This window comes from Aquarana catesbeiana, linkage group LG11 (genome assembly GCF_042186555.1).
Source record: "Aquarana catesbeiana isolate 2022-GZ linkage group LG11, ASM4218655v1, whole genome shotgun sequence".
NCBI lineage: Eukaryota > Metazoa > Chordata > Amphibia > Anura > Ranidae > Aquarana > Aquarana catesbeiana.
In genome coordinates, this window is record NC_133334.1 from 272,433,170 (window position 1) to 272,454,145 (window position 20,976).

The window sequence follows — 20,976 nt, forward strand, 5'->3', positions numbered from 1 at the left end:
TTGAAGAAGAAAAATAACTGGAGTGTCCCAAATGCTGTTGAAACATTTCCTAAATGCCCCCCCCCGGCTGTGCGCCATTTCCTGCGTGCGCTACTTCGACAACTCGCCTCGATTTGAGATCTGAAGGAAACAGTAGGGGCTGGAGATGAAATACACAGCTGGAGCGGAGATCTTACTTTCAAAACGCAACTAAAGCCGAGCTGTTAATCGCTGACCACCAGGACGCAAGCCAATGTTTGTGCGATGACTAAAGCCAATGCATTCATCCACCCGGCAAGGTCTCGGAAAAAACAGGCTCGGGCATTTCAATGCTGCGGACGTGGTGATTTGTGTTATTGACAAACCATTGCTCAATTTCTTGTAACATGAAAACAAGCACAGTAAAAAAAAAATAAAAAGTGGTTGCCCGCATTCTCCACCAAATAAAAAAGAAGTGTGTAGGGTTTTCTTTGTAACATTGCAGAATGGAGCTGATACGGGATTCTTCTCGAGGTAAAGGGTCTGGGGTTGTGTTCACTCTTCAAAGGTTCATTAATATATATGTAAAGCGCTGTGTAAATTGACGGCGCTATAAAAGTACCTGAAATAAATAAATTAAAGTGATATGAAAAATGAATAAAGCATATCCCTCTATAGCAGGGCTTAACAAATTTGCTATGAATCTAGAAGCCAGCTAAAAACATTAGGAGCCGCGTTTTTTTTTAAATAGCAGGGCTTTGTTTTTGGCAACAGAGATGGCGGATCTTGGATTTGCCCATGGAGAGGACTGGGGCCAGGCATCGTTGGGCATTTGACTTGTACGGATGGCGAGTGTGTTCTGATGTGACTATCAGGGCTGGCCTCAGCCCTTCCTTCTCTGAGCTGGCCACTGAGCTGTTGGCTAATTGCCAGCTCCTATCTCTCCACAGTTACTCAGCTGTTGATGATATCCTGCTCGTCAGTCCTGCCTACTTAAGCCGTCCAGTCCAGAGGAGCTCTGCCTTCGTCTTGGCCAACATCACAGAAACTATCTCCTGCGGTCCTGTTCAAGACTTGCTTTGCTGACATCCCTTCTGGCTCCAGATCCTGCTTGCTGTTCCACTACATTGATCCCTGACTTCTGGCTTGGCTGACTATCTGTTCCGGTTACTGAACTTTGGCTATATTTTGACTAAGTTTGTTCTTTTTACTTTTATCATTAAACAAGTGTGATTTAACTGTACTTCTGTCTCGGCCTGATTTCATGGTTTCTGACAATGTGTCTCTTTTTTCTGTTTGGAGTGGAAGAGTGGAATGGAACGTATAGATTGCTGGTGCTTGCCTTGCCGGTCCCCATGGGGTGGACAATTGAGGGTGATTTGTGGCTTTTTTTTTGTTAGGGGGACGGGCAGGATCTGGAGATCTCATTTAGTTGTGGAGCTGCTAGGAGGGACAGCTTTCTTACTGGGTGGTTTTCGAGAGATGGATGTCTCTTTGAGGCTCTCGGGGTGTGGGGATTTGACACTTGAGGCTGGGGTTTTCGGTATGTGTGTGTTGTGGTCGTGTGGTGTGGCATGCTGTTTGAGCTGGACTCTGCTCGCCTCCTTGTTTGTCTCCAGTGCCACGCAAGGGGGCTAGCGGGGAGGTGGACTGCGTTGCAGATGGATTGGCTAGTGTCGGGGGAGGACCTTTCCACGTATCTGCTCGGGGAGGGGGTGAAGAGTACTCGGGGATGCAGGTATGTGAGGACGGGAGGGGGAACTTTGGCTCTGCTGAGGTTGGGTTTTTTTTTTAGATGTTGGTGCTCAATCGGCTGCCTGGGCAGTGGGAGTTGCTCACATCTGGTGCCAGCGATGCATGGGCTGATGGGAGCCTGGGCGCCAGGACGTGATTTCTGGTTGCCGTGGCACCTGGGATTTGTCGAGTCCTCGCTCTATAGCGTTTACTTGTCTCAATTCAGAGCACTAAGTATTATTTCTGTAATTATTTTCTTATTTATGCTTCATTCCCCTGCTATCTGCATAAGTCACTTCTGACAAGTTTTCCTGACACCAAGACGTGGTGACGACGACTTGCTGAAGTTCAAACTGAGCATCAGAAAGGGGAAGAAAGGGGATTTAAGTGACTTTGAACGTGGCATGATTGTTGGTGCCAGACGGGCTGGCCTGAGTATGTCAAAAACTGCTCATCTACTGGGATTTTCACACACAACCATCTCTCGGGTTTACAGAGAATGGTCCGAAAGAGAGAAAATATCCAGTGAGCGGCAGTTGTGTGGAGGAAAATGCCTTGTTGATGTCAGAGGTCAGAGGAGAATGGGCAGACTGGTTCCAGATTACAGAAAGGCAACAATAACTAAAATAACCACTCGTTACATCCAAGGTATGCAGAATACCATCTCTGAATGCACAACACATCGAACCTTGAAGCAGATGGGCTACAGCAGCAGAAGACCACACCGGGTGCCACTCCTGTCAGCTAAGAACAGGAAACTGAGGCTACAATTCGCACAGGATCACCAAAATTGGATAATAGAAGATTGGAAAAACATTGCCTGGTCTGATGAGTCTTCATTTCAGCTGCGACATTCGGATGGTAGTAAACAACATGAAAGCATGGATCCATCCTGCCTTGTATCACCGGTTTAGGCTGGTGGTGGGGGGGATAATTTCTTGGCACACTTTGGGCCCCTTAGTACCAATTGAGCATCGTTTATACACCACGTCCTACCTGAGTATTGCTGCTGACCATGTCCATCCCTTTATGACTACAGTGTCCCCATCTTCTGATGGCTCCTTCCAGCAGGATAATGCACCATGTCACAAAGCTCAAATCATCTCACCACTGGACAATGAGGTCACTGTACTCCAATGGCCTCCACACTCACCACATCTCATCCAATAGAGCGCCTATGTGATGCGGTGGAACGAGAGATTCACATCATGGATGTGCAGCCGACAAATCTGCAGCAACTACGTGATACTATCATGTCACTATGGACCAAAATCTCTGAGGAACGTTTCCAACACCTTGTTGAATCTATGCCACCAAGAATGAAGGCCGTTCTGAAGGCCAGCAAGGTATAGCTAATAAAGTGGCCGGTGATTGGATATTGTTTTTTGGTTTAGATATACTTTATATGAGAAATAAACGCTTTGTTTTGGATTTGTGATGACAAAACTTGTGTTTCAGGAAAAAGCAACGCCATACTCCTGGCTTTCTAAATAAAATTTGGGAGATGTCGCTTCTTATTCATCAGCAGCCTCTTCTGGTGCCAACGAGTGCTTGTCAACCCCCAAAAAAAAGAGGTGGGAAGCAAGAAGCATAACAAACAATAATGGTTTTATTATATTGCGCTGCAAATTGTCTGTGACATTTTGATGAAATAATTACAGGGGAGGCACAATTGGCTGGCAGAACCCATTCCGTGGTGCCAGCCCTGAGAAGAGGAGAAATAATTACAGCTTGCAAAGGAATTCTTGAGGACAGGCAGGCGGTTCTAGGCTTACGTTCCCGAATAAATCCCTCAAGTATGAAAACACGGATGAAAATACTAAATGAGAAGAGTGTTAATTGGAGCCAAACGGGCACATGGAGGACAGGCCGCGCTAATCTTGTTGTACTGAGATATTATCGCTCATTAGGACATTAAACAGACACTGCGGAGGTCCAGGACTATCTACTATCATGGAATTGTCTGGTTAGCCTCCAGACCTGGAACTAACTAGGCAACTCCAAAATGATTCCAGAATACAAAAAGGATAACTGGAGCATTAAAAACATATGTTTTATTTCTTCATGGTTCCACTATATGTAGGAAAGTAGCCACCCTGTCCTGGCCCTACTGTATGTAGAAACATATCCACCTCATCTTGGCCATACTGTATGTAGAAACGTAGCCACCCTGTCTTGGTCCCACTATGTAGGAATGTAGCCACCCTGTCTTAGTCATCCTGTATGTAGAAACGTAGTCCCATCTTGGTCCCACTGTATGTAGGAACGTAGCTATCCCATCTTGATCCCACTGTATGAAGGAACATAGCCACCCTGTCTTGGTCCCACTATGTAGGAATGTAGCCACCCTGTCTTGGTCCCTACTGTATATAGGAACATAGCCACCCTGTCTTGGCCCCACTGTATGTAGGAATGTAGCCACCCTGTCTTGGTCACTCTGTATGTAGGAACGTAGCCACCCTGTCTTGGTCCCACTGTATGTAGGAACGTAGCCACCCTGTCTTGGTCCCACTGTATGTAGGAACGTAGCCACCCTGTCTTGGTCCCACTATGTAGGAATGTAGCCACCCTGTCTTGGTCCTTACTGTATGTAGAAATGTAGCCATCCTGTCTCGGTCCCACTGTATATAGGAACATATCCACCCTGTCTTGGCCCTACAGTATGTAGGAATGTAGCCACCCTGTCTTAGTCATCCTGTATGTAGAAACATAGTCCCATCTTGATCCCACTGTATGAAGGAACATATCCACCTTGTCTTGGCCCCACAGTATGTAGGAATGTAGCCACCCTGTCTTATTCATCCTGTATGTAGAAACGTAGTCCCGTCTTGGTCCCACTGTATGTAGGAATGTACAGAACAGCGATCTGCCTCGTTTACATAGGCAGACCGCCGTTCTGAATCTCTTGGAAACGATCGCTGGGTGCCGGCGAACATCAGGCCTGCCGGAGCCGCTGATTGGCTCCCGCTGTGTCCATTGACAGCGGGAGCAGGTCGCCGGCGGTGAGCATGTGTGCCCCAGATCCAAAGATAAAAAAAACAAAAATGACCATACAGGTACGTGGTTTGGCTCTGAAGGGCCGCCTTGTCACAGTGTATGTGCGTGGGGCGGTCCGGAAGTGGTTAAACAGAGTTGGTTTAGAATCAATTCAAAAAACAGAACATGTGTCCCCCATAGGAAGATTATCCCTCAACTTTTGTTTTGGTGACAACTTTTGGATTTCCTTTCACTTCCCGCCTCAGTGGTCAACAGGACAAATAGAGAGGGTGAATCTTCCCAGCAGGGACTTTCAATATACAGCAGTACCTTGGATTAAGAGCATAATTAGTTCCAGGAGAATGCTTGTAATCCAAAGGACTCGGATATCAAAGCGAGTTTCCCCATAGAAGTCAATGGAAGCTCAGATAACTCGTTCCAGTGTCACTGCTAGTGTATGCAGTACCGCATGTGGCCAGAGGTGAGGGTGGCGCTGGAGACACTTGGAAAAACTCTGAGACCACTTGGAGACGCTCAGAGACACTCGGAGAGTGTCTCCCAGCGTCTCTGGCGCCCCCCCCCCCCACCTCTGGCCACATGCAGTACTGCACACCCCAGAGGCTTGAATCTTTCGCAATCCAAGGTTTTACTGAACAATGTAAAGTCAGTCTGTTCTTGACACTTTGCATTCATTTCACAATATATTTGCCACATTTGCAACACTTCTAATGTATCCGTTTGCCTTACACATAGTTGCAGTGTTTGGAGTCGATTGTTTTCAGCCATTCAGAAGTGTATAGAAGAAGTATCATGCAATGCAGGTTATTAACTAGATATAATGTACATCCAGCTGCCTAATTCACTTATGTAGAATCCTTCTTTATATGAATTATTAATTATAAATTTCCATCATATAATCATTTCATAGGATAGATTATAACTCGTTATTTTAGGATTACAGTGCTCCCCTGCCAACATTAGACGGCTTTATGAATAAGCTAATTACCATAATATCCATTCAATTAAGGTTCTAATTTTTTTTTTTTTATCCTTTATTTATTTTAGTCTATTTTCATGTAATTTTGGTAAAATTTAGCTGTAGGTTATTTAAGTGTTAAATTTATTTTTGGCTTATTTAACCACTTCAATGCCGGGCATTTTCACCCCCTTCCTGCCCGGGCCAATTTTCAGTTTTTCAGCACTGTCGCATTTTGAATGACAATTGCGCGGTCATGCAACGCTGTACCCAAATGACATTTGTATCATTTTTTTCCACACAAATAGAGTTTTCTTTGGGTGGTATTTGATCACCTCTGCGGTTTTTATTTCTTGCTCTATAAACAAAAGAAGAGTGACAAGTTTGATAAAAACACATTTTTTTTTTACTTTTGCTATAATAAATATCCCAATTTAAAAAAAAAACAACAATTTTTTTCCTCAGTTTACGCCGATATGTATTCGTCTACATATTTTTGGTAAAAAAAAAAAGAATCGCACTAAGCGTATATTGATTGGTTTGCGCTAAAGTTATAGCGTCTACAAAATAGGGGATAGATTTTTTTCTTTTTTTTTACTAGTAATGGCAGCGATCTGCAATTATTATCGTGACTGCGACATTGTGGTGGACATATCAGACAATTTTGACACATTTTTGGGACCATTCACATTTATACAGTGATCACTGCTATAAAAAGGCACTGATTACTGTATAAATGACACTGGCAGGAAAGGGGTTAACTGTGTTACCTAGGGAGTGATTCTAACTGTAGGGGGAGGGGACTCACAGGGGGAGGAGACAGATCGGTGTTCCTCTGTACTGGGAACACATGATCGGTTCTCCTCTCTCGGCATGGTTATCGGCTCTGTTACCGGCACTGTTACCGGCTCCGTTATTGGCTCCCAAGTGACGCGGCGGGCGCGTGCGCCCCCTAGACGGCCGGGAAGCCCAGGACGTCATATGACGCCGGCCCAGGATGGGAGATCCCTCCTGCGGACGTCTTTTGACTATGGGCGGGGTCAGAAGTGGTTAATAATTATCTTATTTAGTGGGTCCGATTTAGTTTATATTACATTATTTATATGTCTTTATTTTCTAATCAAGCAATTATCAAAGCAAAGGGTTTTTTACGAATTTTAGGTGAATAATATTTTCCTAATGTTTTTACACAAACCGATGTGTTTTGATTGATTCTTCTGTATTTGTTCGGTAGCCCTGATGAAGGGGGTGTGTTTTAGACAGTCAAAACGTGTTGGATGTCGGATTTTAGGAACTCATATCAACAATACAGGATTTATTCGCCTCCAAGAACTCACTCACAAGGGTAGCCATAAAGCGGTAAAAGCAGGCGATTGAGCCTTGGTTTTACCACCCCTGACCATCTACTTAAACAAGAACATGCAATCGCTGCAGAATATCCTCAGACAAAAATGTTTCCTCGTCGGCACTCTCTGACTCTCATTTCCTCTATTAGGTCTGCAGTTTCTGACAGTCCTCTCCAGCATTACATATACTAAAATATTTGAGTATGCAGAGCTAGAAAATGTCCACAAACAATTAAACTCATGTAAGATGTTAATGTTGGATCTGTGTATGGATAGAAGAACCCAACACCAACTTCTAAAAGTGATGAAGAGCAGCACTCGGCACCGGAGTGATCCACTCGAGCCTCTTACCAGATAACAATGACCCTCAAGTGATAGAGTGGTCACAAGAGCCTGTGGTTAGATTGCTGTTCCAAATACTCCAGTAGCACTGATGTTCCGAGGGTATGTACAAGTAAAAGCATTCTCTTTATTAAGATACACTATGTTGTCAAAAGTATTGGGACAGCAATTTTTCAATCACATTTTATTTGGGGGGAAAAAAACAGTTTCACGAATTAAAAAAAAAAAAAAAAAAAAAAAAACACTAAAAGTTAGCCCAATTTGTTTTGTAGAATGTGAAAGATGATGTTATGCAGAGTAAATAGATACCTAACATGTCCCGCTTTAAATATGCGCTCGCTTGTGGAATGGCGCCAAACTTCAGTACTTAAAAATATCCATAGGCTACGCTTTAACAATTTTTGCAGGTTACCAGTTTGAAGGTTACAGGGGAGGCTAGAATTGTTGCTCCCGCTCGAACATAGGCAGCAATACCTCACATGTGTGGTTTGAACGCCGTTTACAAAAGTGGGTGCGACGTACGTATGCGTTCGCTTCTGCGTACGAGCATGCGAGGACGGGGGCGTTTTAATTTTTTAATTTTTTTGTTTTTATTTTTTTAATTTTACACTTTGCCTTTAAATTCTTTTTTTTTATTACTTTTATTCCTATTACAAAGAATGTAAACATCTCTTGTAATAGGAATAGGGTATGACAGGTCCTCTTTATGGAGAGATCTGGGGTTCCCACATCTCTCCTCTAGGCAGGAATAACTGAGATCAAAAAAAAAAAAGAAAAAGATCTCGACCTTTCCAGCCGAGTACACGGCTGTGTTTACATCTGCCGGGCCGGACGTGACATCATAATGCTGCGCCTGGGCCTCCGAAGGTTATAGAGACTGCTGGGGACCATCTGACCCGTGATATTCTCTATGGTAAACTTCAGCCGCCGGTAGGATTCCTTTCTCCGGCTCGCCAATCGCACAGGCGAGCCGGTAGAAGAACCAGAGGACAAGGGGGGGGGGGGGGGGGGAGGCAGGGAATCGCCGACTTAAAAAGAAGATATCTGAATGATGCCTGTAGCTGCACCCATCATCCAGATATCATGTCATATGACGGCCTTGGGCGGAAAGTGGTTAAATATTAAAAATGAATGAAATCGTGTTTTCCGTTTGTGATGCTCAGATACAGTGTTGCTTTAAAATGAACTCCCTTTCGCTAACTAGCAGAACTGAACCCCATTCATGCACCCTGTACGTCTTCTGAAGACGTACAGTAAGGGAAAAAAGTATTTGCTCCCCTGCCGATTTCCTACGTTTGCCCACTGACAAAGAAATGATCAGTCTAGAATTTTAATGGTTGGTTTATTTTAACAGTGAGAGACAGAATAACAACAAAAACATCCAGAAAAACGCATTTCAAAAAAGTTATCAATTGATTTGCATTTTAATGAGTGAAATAAATATTTGATCCCTTCACAAAACATGACTTGGTACTTGGTGGAGAAACCCTTGTTGGCAATCACAGAGCTGAGACATTTTTTGTAGTTGGCCACCAGGTTTGCACACATCTCAGGAGGGATTTTGTCCCCCTCCTCTTTGCAGATCCTTTCCAAGTCAATAAGGTTTCAAGGCTGACGTTTGGTAACTCGAACCTTTAGCTCCCTTCACATATTTTCTATGGGATTAAGGTCTGGAGACCGGCTAGGCCACTCCAGGACCTTAATGTGCTTCTTCTTGAGCCACTCCTTTGTTGCCTTGGTCGTGTGTTTTGGATCATTATCATGCTGGAATACCCATCCGCGACCCATATTCAATGCCCTGGCTGAGGGAAGGAGGTTCTCATCCAAGATTTGACAGTACATGGCCCCATCCATCGTCCCTTTGATGCAGTGAAGTTGTCCTGTCCCCTTAACAGAAAAACACCCCTAAAAAATAATGTTTCCACCTCCATGTTTGACGGTGGGGATAGTGTTCTTGGTGTCAAAGGCAGCGTTCTTCCTCCTCCAAACACGACAAGTTGAGTTGATACCAAAGAGATGGATTTTGGTCTAATCTGACCACAACACTTTCACCCAGTTCTCCTCTGAATCATTCAGATGTTCATTAGCAGACTTCAGACGGGCCTGTACATGTGATTTCTTGAGCAGGGGGACTTAGCGGGCGCTGCAGGATTTCAGTCCTTCACGGTGTAGTGTTACCAATTGTTTCCTTGGTGACTATGGTCCCAGCTACCTTGAGATCATTGACAAGATTCTCCCGTGTAGTTCTGGGCTTTTTCATCACCGTTTTATTAACACCAGCCTTGTGTAGGTCTACAATCTTGTCCCTGAGATCCTTGGACAGCTCTTTGGTCTTGACCATGGTGGAGAGATTGGAATCTGATTGATTGCTTCTGTGGACAGGTGTTTTTTTTACAGTTAACAAGCTGAGATTAGGAGCACTCCATTTAATCTCAGCTCATTACCTGTATAGAAGACACCTGGGAGCCAGAAATCTTGCTGATTGATAGGGGATCAAATACTTATTTCACTCATTAAAATGCAAATCAATTTAGAACTTTTTTTAAATGCTTTTTTTCTGGATATATTTGTTGTTTTTCTGTCTCTCGCTGTTAAAATAAACCTACCATTAAAATTATAGACTGATCATTTCTATCTCAGGGGGCAAACATAGAAAATCAGCAGGGGATCAAATACTTTTTTCCCCCTCACTGTATAGTCCCAAGCTCCGATCATTAGCCATTTCTCCGGCCTCACTTGAATTGCTCGGCTTACCCCCCCCCCCCAATCTCCCAATGAATGTATTTCTATTTCTGTTTCCGTTTTCCATTAGATTAATCACATCAATGGGAAGAAAACACGTCTCTTCCAGTTTGCGGGATGTAAACAATTCAACCACACAAGTGACTGGATGTAAATCAGATGTATGGAGACAAACATCAGGAGAATGGCAAACTCCATGAGCTGTCAGATGTGACACAATGACAGAGACGGAATAATCATTGGAATGGTAATGAGCCGAATCCTATACATACTCTGCAGTACTGGATGGTGGAAAACGTGGTCAGCACAGCCACCCCATTGTGAGACGTATAAACATAGAATATAATACAACAGCCGAAGTATAATATCTAAAGCCACCAATATATATATCCATGGATAAGTCATACCATTCTGACCACTGACAGGGAAAGTGAACAACATTGATTACCTTGTTATAATGGCATCTGAAAGTGGTTGGGATATATTAGGCAGCAAGTGAACATGTTGCCCCTGAAGTTGATGTGTTGAGAGCAGAAAAAAATGGGCAAACATAAGCATTTGAGCGGCTCTGACAAGGGACAGATTGTAATGGCTGGATGACTGGGTCAGAGCAACTCCAAACCTACATTTCTTGTGGAGATGTTTCCAGTTTAAAGTGGTCAATACCGACCAAAAGTGGTCCAAGGAAAACTGGCGAACTAGTGACAGGGTCATGGACAGCCAAGGCTCATTGATGGAGGTGGAGAGGAGAGGCTCATTGATGGAGGTGGAGAGGAGAGGCTCATTGATGGAGGTGGGGAGGGAAGGCTCATTGATGGAGGTGGGGAGGGAAGGCTCATTGATGGAGGTGGGGAGGGAAGGCTCATGATGGAGGTGGGGAGGGAAGGCTCATTGATGGAGGTGGGGAGTGAAGGCTCATTGATGGAGGTGGGGAGGGAAGGCTCATTGATGGAGGTGGGGAGGGAAGGCTCATTGATGGAGGTGGGAAGGGAAGGCTCATTGATGGAGGTGGGAAGGCTGATTGATGGAGGCGGGAAGGCTCATTGATGGAGGCGGGAAGGCTCATTGATGGAGGCAGGGAGGGAAGGGGAAGGAAGGCTCATTGATGGAGGCGGGGAGGGAAGGCTCAATGATGGAGGCGGGGAGGGAAGGCTCAATGATGGAGGCGGGGAGGGAAGGCTCATTGATGGAGGCGGGGAGGGAAGGCTCATTGATGGAGGCGGGGAGGGAAGGCTCATTGATGGAGGCGGGGAGGGAAGGCTCATTGATGGAGGTGGGGAGGGAAGGCTCATTGATGGAGGTGGGAAGGCTCATTGATGGAGGCGGGAAGGCTCATTGATGGAGGTGGGAGGGAAGGCTCATTGATGGAGGCGGGGTGGGAAGGCTCATTGATGGAGGTGGGAGGGAAGGCTCATTGATGGACGTGGGGTGGGAAGGCTCAAAGATGGAGGTGGGGTGGGAAGGCTCATTGATGGAAGTGGGGTGGGAAGGCTCATTGATGGAGGTGGGGAGAAAAGGCTCATTGATGGAGGTGGGGAGAAAAGGCTCATTGATGGAGGTGAGGAGAAAAGGCTCATTGATGGAGGTGGGAAGGGAAGGCTCATTGATGGAGGCGGGGAGTGAAGGTTCATTGAGGGAGGTGGGGAGGGAAAACTCATTGATGGAGGTGAGGAGGAAAGGCGCCTTAATAGAGGTGGGGGAGGGAAGGCTCATTGACAAAAGTGGGGAGGTAAGGCTCACTGAAGGTGGGGAGGTAAGGCTCACTGATGGTGGGGAGGGAAGGCTCACTGATGGAGGTGGGGAGGCTCAGTGATGGAGGTGGGGAGAGAAGGCTCATTGATGGAGGCGGGGAGGGAAGGCTCATTGATCAAGGTGGGGAGGGGAGGCTCATTGATGAAAGAGGAGAGGGAAAGCTCATTGATGGAGATGGGGAGGGAAGACTCACTGATGGAGGTAGGGAGGGAAAACTCATTGATGGAGGTGGGGAGGGAAGGCTCATTGATGGAGGTGAGGAGGAAAGGCGCCTTAATAGAGGTGGGGGAGGGAAGGCTCATTGACAAAAGTGGAGAGGTAAGGCTCACTGAAGGTGGGGAGGTAAGGCTCACTGATGGTGGGGAGGGAAGGCTCACTAATGGAGGTGGGGAGGCTCAGTGATGGAGGTGGGGAGAGAAGGCTCATTGATGGAGGCGGGGAGGGAAGGCTCATTGATCAAGGTGGGGAGGGGAGGCTCATTGATGAAAGTGGAGAGGGAAAGCTCATTGATGGAGATGGGGAGGGAAGACTCACTGATGGAGGTAGGGAGGGAAAGCTCATTGATGGAGGTGGGGAGGGAAGGCTCATTGATGGAGGTGGGGAGGGAAGGCTCATTGATGGAGGTGGGGAGGGAAGGCTCATTGATGGAGGTGGGGAGGGAAGGCTCATTGATGGAGGTGGGATGGAAGGCTCATTGATGGAGGTGGGGAGGGAAGGCTCATTGATGGAGGTGGGATGGAAGGCTCATTGATGGAGGTGGGATGGAAGGTTCATTGATGGAGGTGGGGAGAAAAGGCTCATTGATGGAGGTGAGGAGAAAAGGCTCATTGATAGAGGTGGGAAGGGAAGGCTCATTGATGAAGGTGGGGAGGGAAGGTTCATTGAGGGAGGTGGGGAGGGAAGGCTCATTGATGGAGGTGAGGAGGGAAGGCGCCTTAATAGAGGTGGGGGAGGGAAGGCTCATTGACAAAGGTGAGGAGGTAAGGCTCACTGATGGTGGGGAGGGAAGGCTCACTGATGGAGGTGGGGAGGCTCAGTGATGGAGGTGGGGAGGCTCAGTGATGGAGGTGGGGAGAGAAGGCTCATTGATGGAGGCGGGGAGGGAAGGCTCATTTATCAAGGTGGGGAGGGGAGGCTCATTGATGAAAGTGGAGAGGGAAAGCTCATTGATGGAGGTGGGGAGGGAAAGCTCATTGGTGGAGGTGGGGAGGGAAGGCTCATTGATGGAGGTGGGATGGAAGGCTCATTGATGGAGGTGGGGAGGGAAGGCTCGTTGATGATAAGTGGGGAGGGGAGGCTCATTGATGAAGGTGGGGAGGGAAGGCTCACTGATGGAGGTGGGGGGGAAAGGCTAGCTGTTGTAGTATGATCAAATAGAAAAGCTACTGGAGCTAAAATTTCTGAAGAAGTGAATGCTGGTTCTAATGGAAAGGTGTCAGAACACACAGAACATCGCAGTTTGTTGAGTATGGAGCTGAGTGGTCAGGGCGCTAATGCTATCCTCTATTGTAATTAATATAATGTAATGGATTTCCCTAAAGAGTACCTGTCATTATGCATGGCAATCCAGGCAAAAATGTATGTGACTTTTTATTTTTTTTTTACATTGCAGCATACCACAACGTACAATATATCCTTTGTGGTGTGCTGCAGTGCCTCTACATTGCCCATCACTATATTTAAGCGTTGGGGCACCATTCACAATTAATGTGGTACACGCTTTGCAGCAAAGCATAATAAAAAAGTGCATTTTGGGCACTAGTGTGATTTGCATTAAGGCAGCCTATTCATTTTAAATAGGGTGCCAGAGCACCAAAGCGCAGAGAGAATCAGAAATTAACATTATTTCTTCAGCACACCACATCGTACAGATTGTTCCCATCGCTGAGGCTGATATAAGGTGCGATGGCAAGGTGTGTTGGGATTAGTTTTCAAAATGAATAGCATTGCAATCCAGCACACTGCTGATCATGCGTTACAGCAATCTGTGAAGCCAGCCTCTAGGATTTTAGTGCAGGTCGATAATTTGCAGTTTTGCCAACCTTTCATTTTCGCCATTTGCCCAGATGGCACAATTAAAAAAATGTTATTATTCATTTTTTTTTTTGGTGAGCTTTTTTGAAGCTACATTTTTTTTGGCTTCGGAAAAACCTTTAGTTTCATCTTTTGCATATGTGGCGCACCATGCTACTAAGAAAAGCATGGATATTTAACCACTTCAATGCCGGCACTTTTACCTCCTTCCTGCCCAGGTCGATTTTCAGCGCTTGTCACACTTTGAATAACAATTGCGCAGCCATGCAACACTGTACTCATAAGAAATTTGTATCATTTTTCATGCATATAGGTAAAAATCCTTCAGTATGCAACTCCCCCCACCACCACAACCGCCCACCCACCACCAAAACTAACTTACTTGAGCCCAATTTTGACCCTGCGATGTGCACATGAGCAGCTGATGTCCCAGCTCTCTGCCTCCTCATTGGCTCGGAGGCAGCATGGCTCCTGCTGCTGTGAATCACAGCCAGTAAGGTGGGAGAGGGGCGGGGCTGAGCCCCACTCTGTGTGTCATGTGGACACACAAAGCGGGGCTCAGAAGCGAACACACAAGTGCCCCCCCATAGCAAGCGGATTGCTATGGGGGCCCCCCGGAAGGAGGGAGGAGCCAGAAGTACCAGCGGGGGACTCAAGATGAGGAGGATTCGGGCTGCTCTGAGAAAAACCACTGCACAGAGCAGGTAAGTATGACATGTTTATTTTTCTTTTCTTTTTTTTTAAATCGCCATTAGTATCACTTAAAGTGACATTTTAAATTTAGTATTAAGCTAGGAGTTGTATCAGCACGATAATATCAATTTTGTGCATTTTTATAGAAAATATTATTTTAATAAATATTTGCACATCTATCATGGGAAGTACAAAATCAACAGCACCATCTTTACATTTTACAGGCTCTTTGCTTTCATAAAATATATAGATTGGTGGGTCTTTTACAAACTTTCAAGGTTGCAGGTAAAAGAAAAAAAAACTGTAAAAAATTGCAAAAATGGTCTGGCCACCCTGGGGGAAAAATGGGAGACAGGGCCTGGCAGCAAAAGGGTTAAAGAAGAATCTTAGAGAGTGTGGTCACATAAGACTATTGACGATCCACAAACTTTCCTCTCAAACTTCCACAATCTCCGACATGATAATAATGAAATCATCAAATTTTATATAACTGCACAAACCTTCCAGATGTGTTTTTCAGAATTGCCAGTGCATCTGGGTACCCGTCCATGTTATAATCTCCAATATGAAGGGTGATGGGAAATGACTGGGTAAGAGGAGCAGTTGGTGGTGCAAATGCCCAAATTGTGTTCCCATTGGTGAAGTTCTGCAACACTGGAACCCACTAAAAACAAAAGAAAGAATACAAGAGGATGTTATGTTGGAAAAACCATTAAAGCGTATCGACAGCCAAAACTTTTTTTTAATTTTTAGGTGGAAGAAAACAAACACTCAAAAAACTGGACCATTAAGGTGCTAAAAAAAAATCCTTAATGCTACTGTCTAAGAAAATCCAACTTTAATAAGCAAATATTAAAAAAAAACATACATAGAAAAACATTCATCATTACACAAGCATAGTTTTACAAAGAACCCCTCCCTATAAGTCCATCCCCCTCTATGCCAGCCTTTCTCAACCCTTTCTACACAGAGGAACCGCTGAAATAACTTTCCAATCTCAGGGAACTCCTACCTAAAAATTACTATATCTACAACTAATGATTCATTAGTGTGATGGTCGGTGGGAAGAATGTGTGGTCATTGGAAGAATTACCACCTTACCTAAAAAGCTCAATGGTGTCAGTGGGAACTTATCTGAGAGGAAGAAATTGCTCATTGATCAAGGAACCCCTACCAACCTCTGGAGGAACCCTACAGTTCCACGTAACCCTGGTTGAGAAACCCTGCTCTATGCCACCACTATATACTCACCAGCAACTTTATTAGGTACACCTGTTCAATTGCTTGGTAACACAAATTGCTAATCAGCCAATAACATGGGAGCAACTCAATGCATTTAGGCATCCAGACGTGGTGAAGACAACTTGCTGAAGTTCAAACCAAGCATCAGAATGGGGAAGAAAGGGGATTTACGTGACTTTGAATGTGGCATGGTTGTTGGTGCCAGATGGGCTGGTCTGAGTATTTCTGGGATTTCCACACACAACTATCTCTCGGGTTTACAGAGAATGGTGGGAAAAAGAGAAAATATCCAGTGAGCGGCAGTTGTGTGGAGGAAAATGCCTTGCTGATGTCAGAGGTCAGAGGAGAATGGGCAGAATGGTTCGAGATGATAGAAAGGCAACAGTAACTCAAATAATTACTTGTTACAACCAAGGTATGCAGAATACCATCTCTGAACACACAATACATCGAACCTTGAAGCAGATGGGCTACATTAGCAGAAGACCACACTGGGTGCCACTCCTGTCAGCTAAGAACAGGAAACTGAGGCTAGAATTCGCACAGGATCACCAAAATTGGACAATAGAAAATTGGAAAAACGTTGCCTGGTCTGAGGAGTCTCGATTTCAGCTGCGACATTCAGATGGTGGGGTCAGATTTTGGCATAAACAACATGAAAGCATGGATCCATCCTGCCTCGTAACAACGGTTCAGGCTGGTGGTGGTGGTGTAATGGTGTGGGAGATATTTTTTGGCACACTTTGGGCCCTTTAGTACCAATTGAGCATCGTTTATACACCACGGCCTACCTGAGTATTGTTGCTGACCATGTCCATCCCGTTATGACTACAGTGTCCCCATCTTCTGATGGCTCCTTCCAGCAGGATAATGCAGCAAGTAAAATAACCTCAAATTATCTCACCACTGGTTTCTTGAACATGACAATGAGGTCACTGTACCCCCATGGCCTCCACAGTCACCAGATCCCAATCCAATAGAGCACCTTTGGGATGTGGTGGAGTGTTCTTAGCAGAGACTACAAGGATCCATAAAAGCAAGGATATTCTATGCTGAAGAGAGAATCTTCTTACCAATGAGTTTCAGAAATGGCTTCCTCATGAGATCAAAAGGTGGATTATCTTGTGGCAAGATCCATTAAATGTATGCGTATAACAAGGAAGGATTCACTCAGTTCTCAACACCTGAGATAAGAGAGCCACCAAGGTTATAGGAGCTGAACATAATGTTAGCTTGTAATTGATCCCTCCTTTCTGTATGCGTGCATTTAAAGTATGTTGCTGCAATATGAATACCCTCTTGATCCCTTGAGGAAGCAATCTGCAAAACCTTGTGAGAACAACCCTGAAATGCACATATACAGCCAGCATTGTCTAGCTTCCATATCCTTGATGGCTTTCTTGAATCAAGGGTTGAGCACCGAGTGCCTCCAACCTTGTTGAACGCATCAGTTTAAGGGGTGTTGCTGCAATATGAATCTCTTCTTGATCTTCTTAGGAAGCAATTTGAACAAATGCCCTCATACAGAAGGGATTCATTTTACAAGACAGAATTATCCGGCTTCTACATCCTTGGTGGCTTTCTTTTCTCATTTGTTGATTACTTAGTGGATCCCACCTCATTGTATGCGTTTCATTTAAGGAGTGTTGTCGAGCTATGAACACCCCTCCTGACCTCCTGAGGTACCAATTTACAAAACACATTGGGATGTAGATTGTTCCCTCTTCATCACAGATTATCTTTGCTTATGGATCCTTCAAATCTCTGTTGAGAATATATAGTGGTCGCACAGAAGGACCAACTTATGGGGGACAGTTCATTGTGAAATGCTCCTTGCATAATTTTTATTATTATACAGGATTTATATAGCGCCAACATTTTGCGCAGTGCTTAACAATAAAAAAGGGAGACAGTACAGTAACAATACAATAAAATACAAGAGGGTTAAGAAGGTCCTGCTCATAAGAGCTTACAATCTAATAGGGTGGGACAAGTGGTACAAAAGGTTATAACTGGGGAGAAGGGGGTGAGTTAATGGAAGTGGTAAAAGTTCAGTTAGTTGGAGGCGTGGTAGGCTTCCTTGAAGAGAGGAGTTTTCAGGGATCACCTAAAGCCAGCTAGAGTGGGAGGTAGCTGGAAAGATTGAGGTAGAGAGTTCCAGAGGATAGGAGAGGCTCTGGAGAAGTCCTGGAGACGAGCATGGGAGGACGGGAAAAGGGAGCTTGAGAGCAGGAGGAGCAGAGAGGATGGTTTGGGTGATGGGATAATGAGGAATGTTTTATGCTTATTTAATATTCAATAATAAAGCTGGATTTCAATAGATAGTTGGTTTAAAGGGGGTTCCGGCCGGGAAAAAAAAAAATTTAAAAGTCAGCAGCTACAAACACTGTAGCTGCTGACTTTAAATAAGTACACTTACCTGTCCTGGGTGCCCGCAATGTCGGCACCGCCATCCAAACTAAGGGAAACAGGCAGTGGAGCCTTACGGCTTCACTGCCCGTTTCCTACTGCGCATGCGCGAGTCGCAGCAGTGCTTTGTGAATGGGACGCGATGTGTTGTGGGACACACACACAGTTCCCATAACACACCGCGCCCCATTCCCCAGAAGACAACGCGGGGAGGAGAAGACAGAACATCATCGCGGCGTAGGAAGAGGCAGATTAGGAAGACTGCCTAGCAACAGCCATTTCAGGTGAGTTTAAAAATGTTTTTTTTTTTCTTTCCTCCAATTTTTTGGGGATTTTTTGGTGCGATTTTTTTTTTGTGGTGGACCTCCACTTTAAGGATTTTTTTAGCACCTTAAAAGTCCCGTTTTGTATTGTGTTGTTCTGTTTACTATTGAAGATTGAGACACAGTGCTATAACTCGTTAGTCCAGACATGAAATATGAACAAAGCATATCCCTCTATAGTGTGTACTTGTCTCAATCCAGAGCACTAAGTGCCATTTCTGTCTGCTGCTTCCTTCCTCTGCTATCAGCACGAGTCACTTCTGACAAGTTTTCCTGACACAAGAGGAAAAAAAAAAAAAGGTAACAGGGGAAGGGAGCTCCAGCACACACGCGCCATACATGGTGGATCGTTCTTAAAAGGGCGTTTGACAGGCGGGCAAGGAGGGGTTATGTTGCCTTCTCATTGCCTATATTAACTCTCAAATCCTGTATCAATGTGCCAAAACTCTGTGCATTTCACGTGGGTTACTGCATGGCCCTATTCACTTGAATGGGTTGTGTCCAGTGGTCAATACTGCCCACCAAATGCAAAGGGAGTTTAATTCTTGCTATTGATTGTGAAGCAAAGCATCATATCCGGGGCATTTGTACACCCCTGGCTGCTTTCTTTGCAGCTTAGGGGGGTATGGTTGAGAGTGGCAAAAAGGCGGCTCAAGCTGCTTAAATGAGCCCCAAAAGGGAATTTCCTCCCACTTTGGAGAGATTTCTCTCACTTCCTGCTGTGCCCTCAGGAAGGTAGCTGGACAGCCGAAAAACTGACAGTGATTTTGCTTTTCCTAGAAGGAGTTAAAGCAGACCTTCAGTCATTTTTTCATCTTTACATCTATTAAATATTCTGCTCTTGTTGTTTTAACTTTAGATAGTAAAACCTTTTTTTTTTCTACCAGTAAATCCCTTATACAGCCCACTTCCTGTTTCTTGTCTGGTCATTAGCCTAGGCTTATGACATCATGCACAGGTCTCTCTCTCACTCTCCTGAGAGTTTGCCAGGAAGGAAGGGGGGATGAGTCATAAGAGGACCAATGAGAGCTGCACGGCTGGAGGTGTGCCTCTGTGTAAATCCAGGAAGTGAACAGGCAGCAGCTTCAGCTGCCCACAGTTAAAATGGCTGCAGCCAGACTCAGTGGCGGGAGATTTCTGCAGCATATTTGGCAAGTACAGAATCACAGTATATATAAAATAATATGCAAAGTGGTTGGAGGGAAGCTTCAGGATGGCAAAGATGTATTTATTACAAATTATGTGAGCAGACTGCAGTTCCCTCTTTAAAGATTTACAAAATTGTAAATCTTTAAAGAGGAACTTCAGTCATTCAATTTCTTCGAGGGCACAAACACGTATAGCCTTGGGCATATCCTGTTATTCTGTACTGCTATTGAATAAGAACATTCCTGTTCCAGGCATTCAAAAAGTGATCTATAAATATTCTGGATGTCACACACATTCCTTTACAGCTACATCTTAGCCTAAAAATACGTCACATAATCATAGTCAAGGGATAATCAGAGTGGATGTTCAAGGTTAGCAGGTGATTATTCGACTAATGAATGTGGACAGGAAGAAACAAAATAAAATACTGATTTTAGGGGGCTGGTGCTCCCAGGATCCGTATGTTGGCCTGATGCAGAAATGGCTTCCTACCCCTTTAAAGCTAAATTCCAGGAATTTAGCTTCTTTGAAAAAGTAAAGGCACTTTATGAGTTCAGTCCAAAGTGGTGCATGACATCTCCTGGGCTTATCTCTATTACAGTATTTACATCGGACAGTTTTATTGAACTCCCAGAGGACGGCTATCACTGTATTTCCAGTATGCCAATGCTGGTTTAAGCATATTCAAGATTAGAATTGGTGCAGCTGCTATGCCTGCCCCTTCCCTCCTCCTGCCCAATCACAGAAGCCTTTGTATTTTGTGAACTCAATCATAAAATACAAAGGCTTCTCTGAATGGGCAGCAGAGGGGAGGGGTGGGCATAGCTGCTCTGTGTGCTTCTCTCTCTGCTCTCACAGCCCAGAGTGTCAGTGTATGTGTCGGCAGAGCCATAAACCTGTCAGATGTAAATAATAGAGACAAGTTCAGGAGAGGTCATGCACCTCCTTGGACCTAACTCATAGCATGCCTTTTTTTTTACAAAGTGGCTGAATTCCTAGAATTCAGCTTTAATTCACTAGGAGCTTCGTAGCTTAGCAGAAGACTCTACTGTTTTATGTAGGCTAGTAGACAAAATTATTTGAAGAGTGTAGCAACCCAAAATGGCCAATCGGGATTCTGTTTACAGCAGAGAGAACACAGGAACCTACATTCAGCTCCTTTTGTTGTTCTCATCCATATCTTAGAAGCATGATTGGAGCCATGGTTATTGGCTTGTTTTAAAGTGTAAAAAAAAAAAACACATCCTCTCTGGGTAATCAATGTACATTGCAGGGATTTTTAACAAACCCTTTTTTCTGT

At 44.8% G+C, this 20,976-nt stretch overlaps 1 protein-coding gene across 2 annotated transcripts in view; it reads right to left on the minus strand.

Annotated features, from left to right (window-relative positions):
* ITFG1 (integrin alpha FG-GAP repeat containing 1) overlaps positions 1 to 20,976 on the minus strand; it is a 314,466-nt gene that overhangs the window by 154,844 nt on the left and 138,646 nt on the right. For both annotated transcript variants that reach the window (XM_073605835.1, XM_073605834.1), the window contains exon 10: positions 15,054 to 15,217. In XM_073605835.1, coding sequence (XP_073461936.1) covers positions 15,054 to 15,217 — 164 coding nt within the window. The remainder of the gene's footprint in view (positions 1 to 15,053; positions 15,218 to 20,976) is intronic.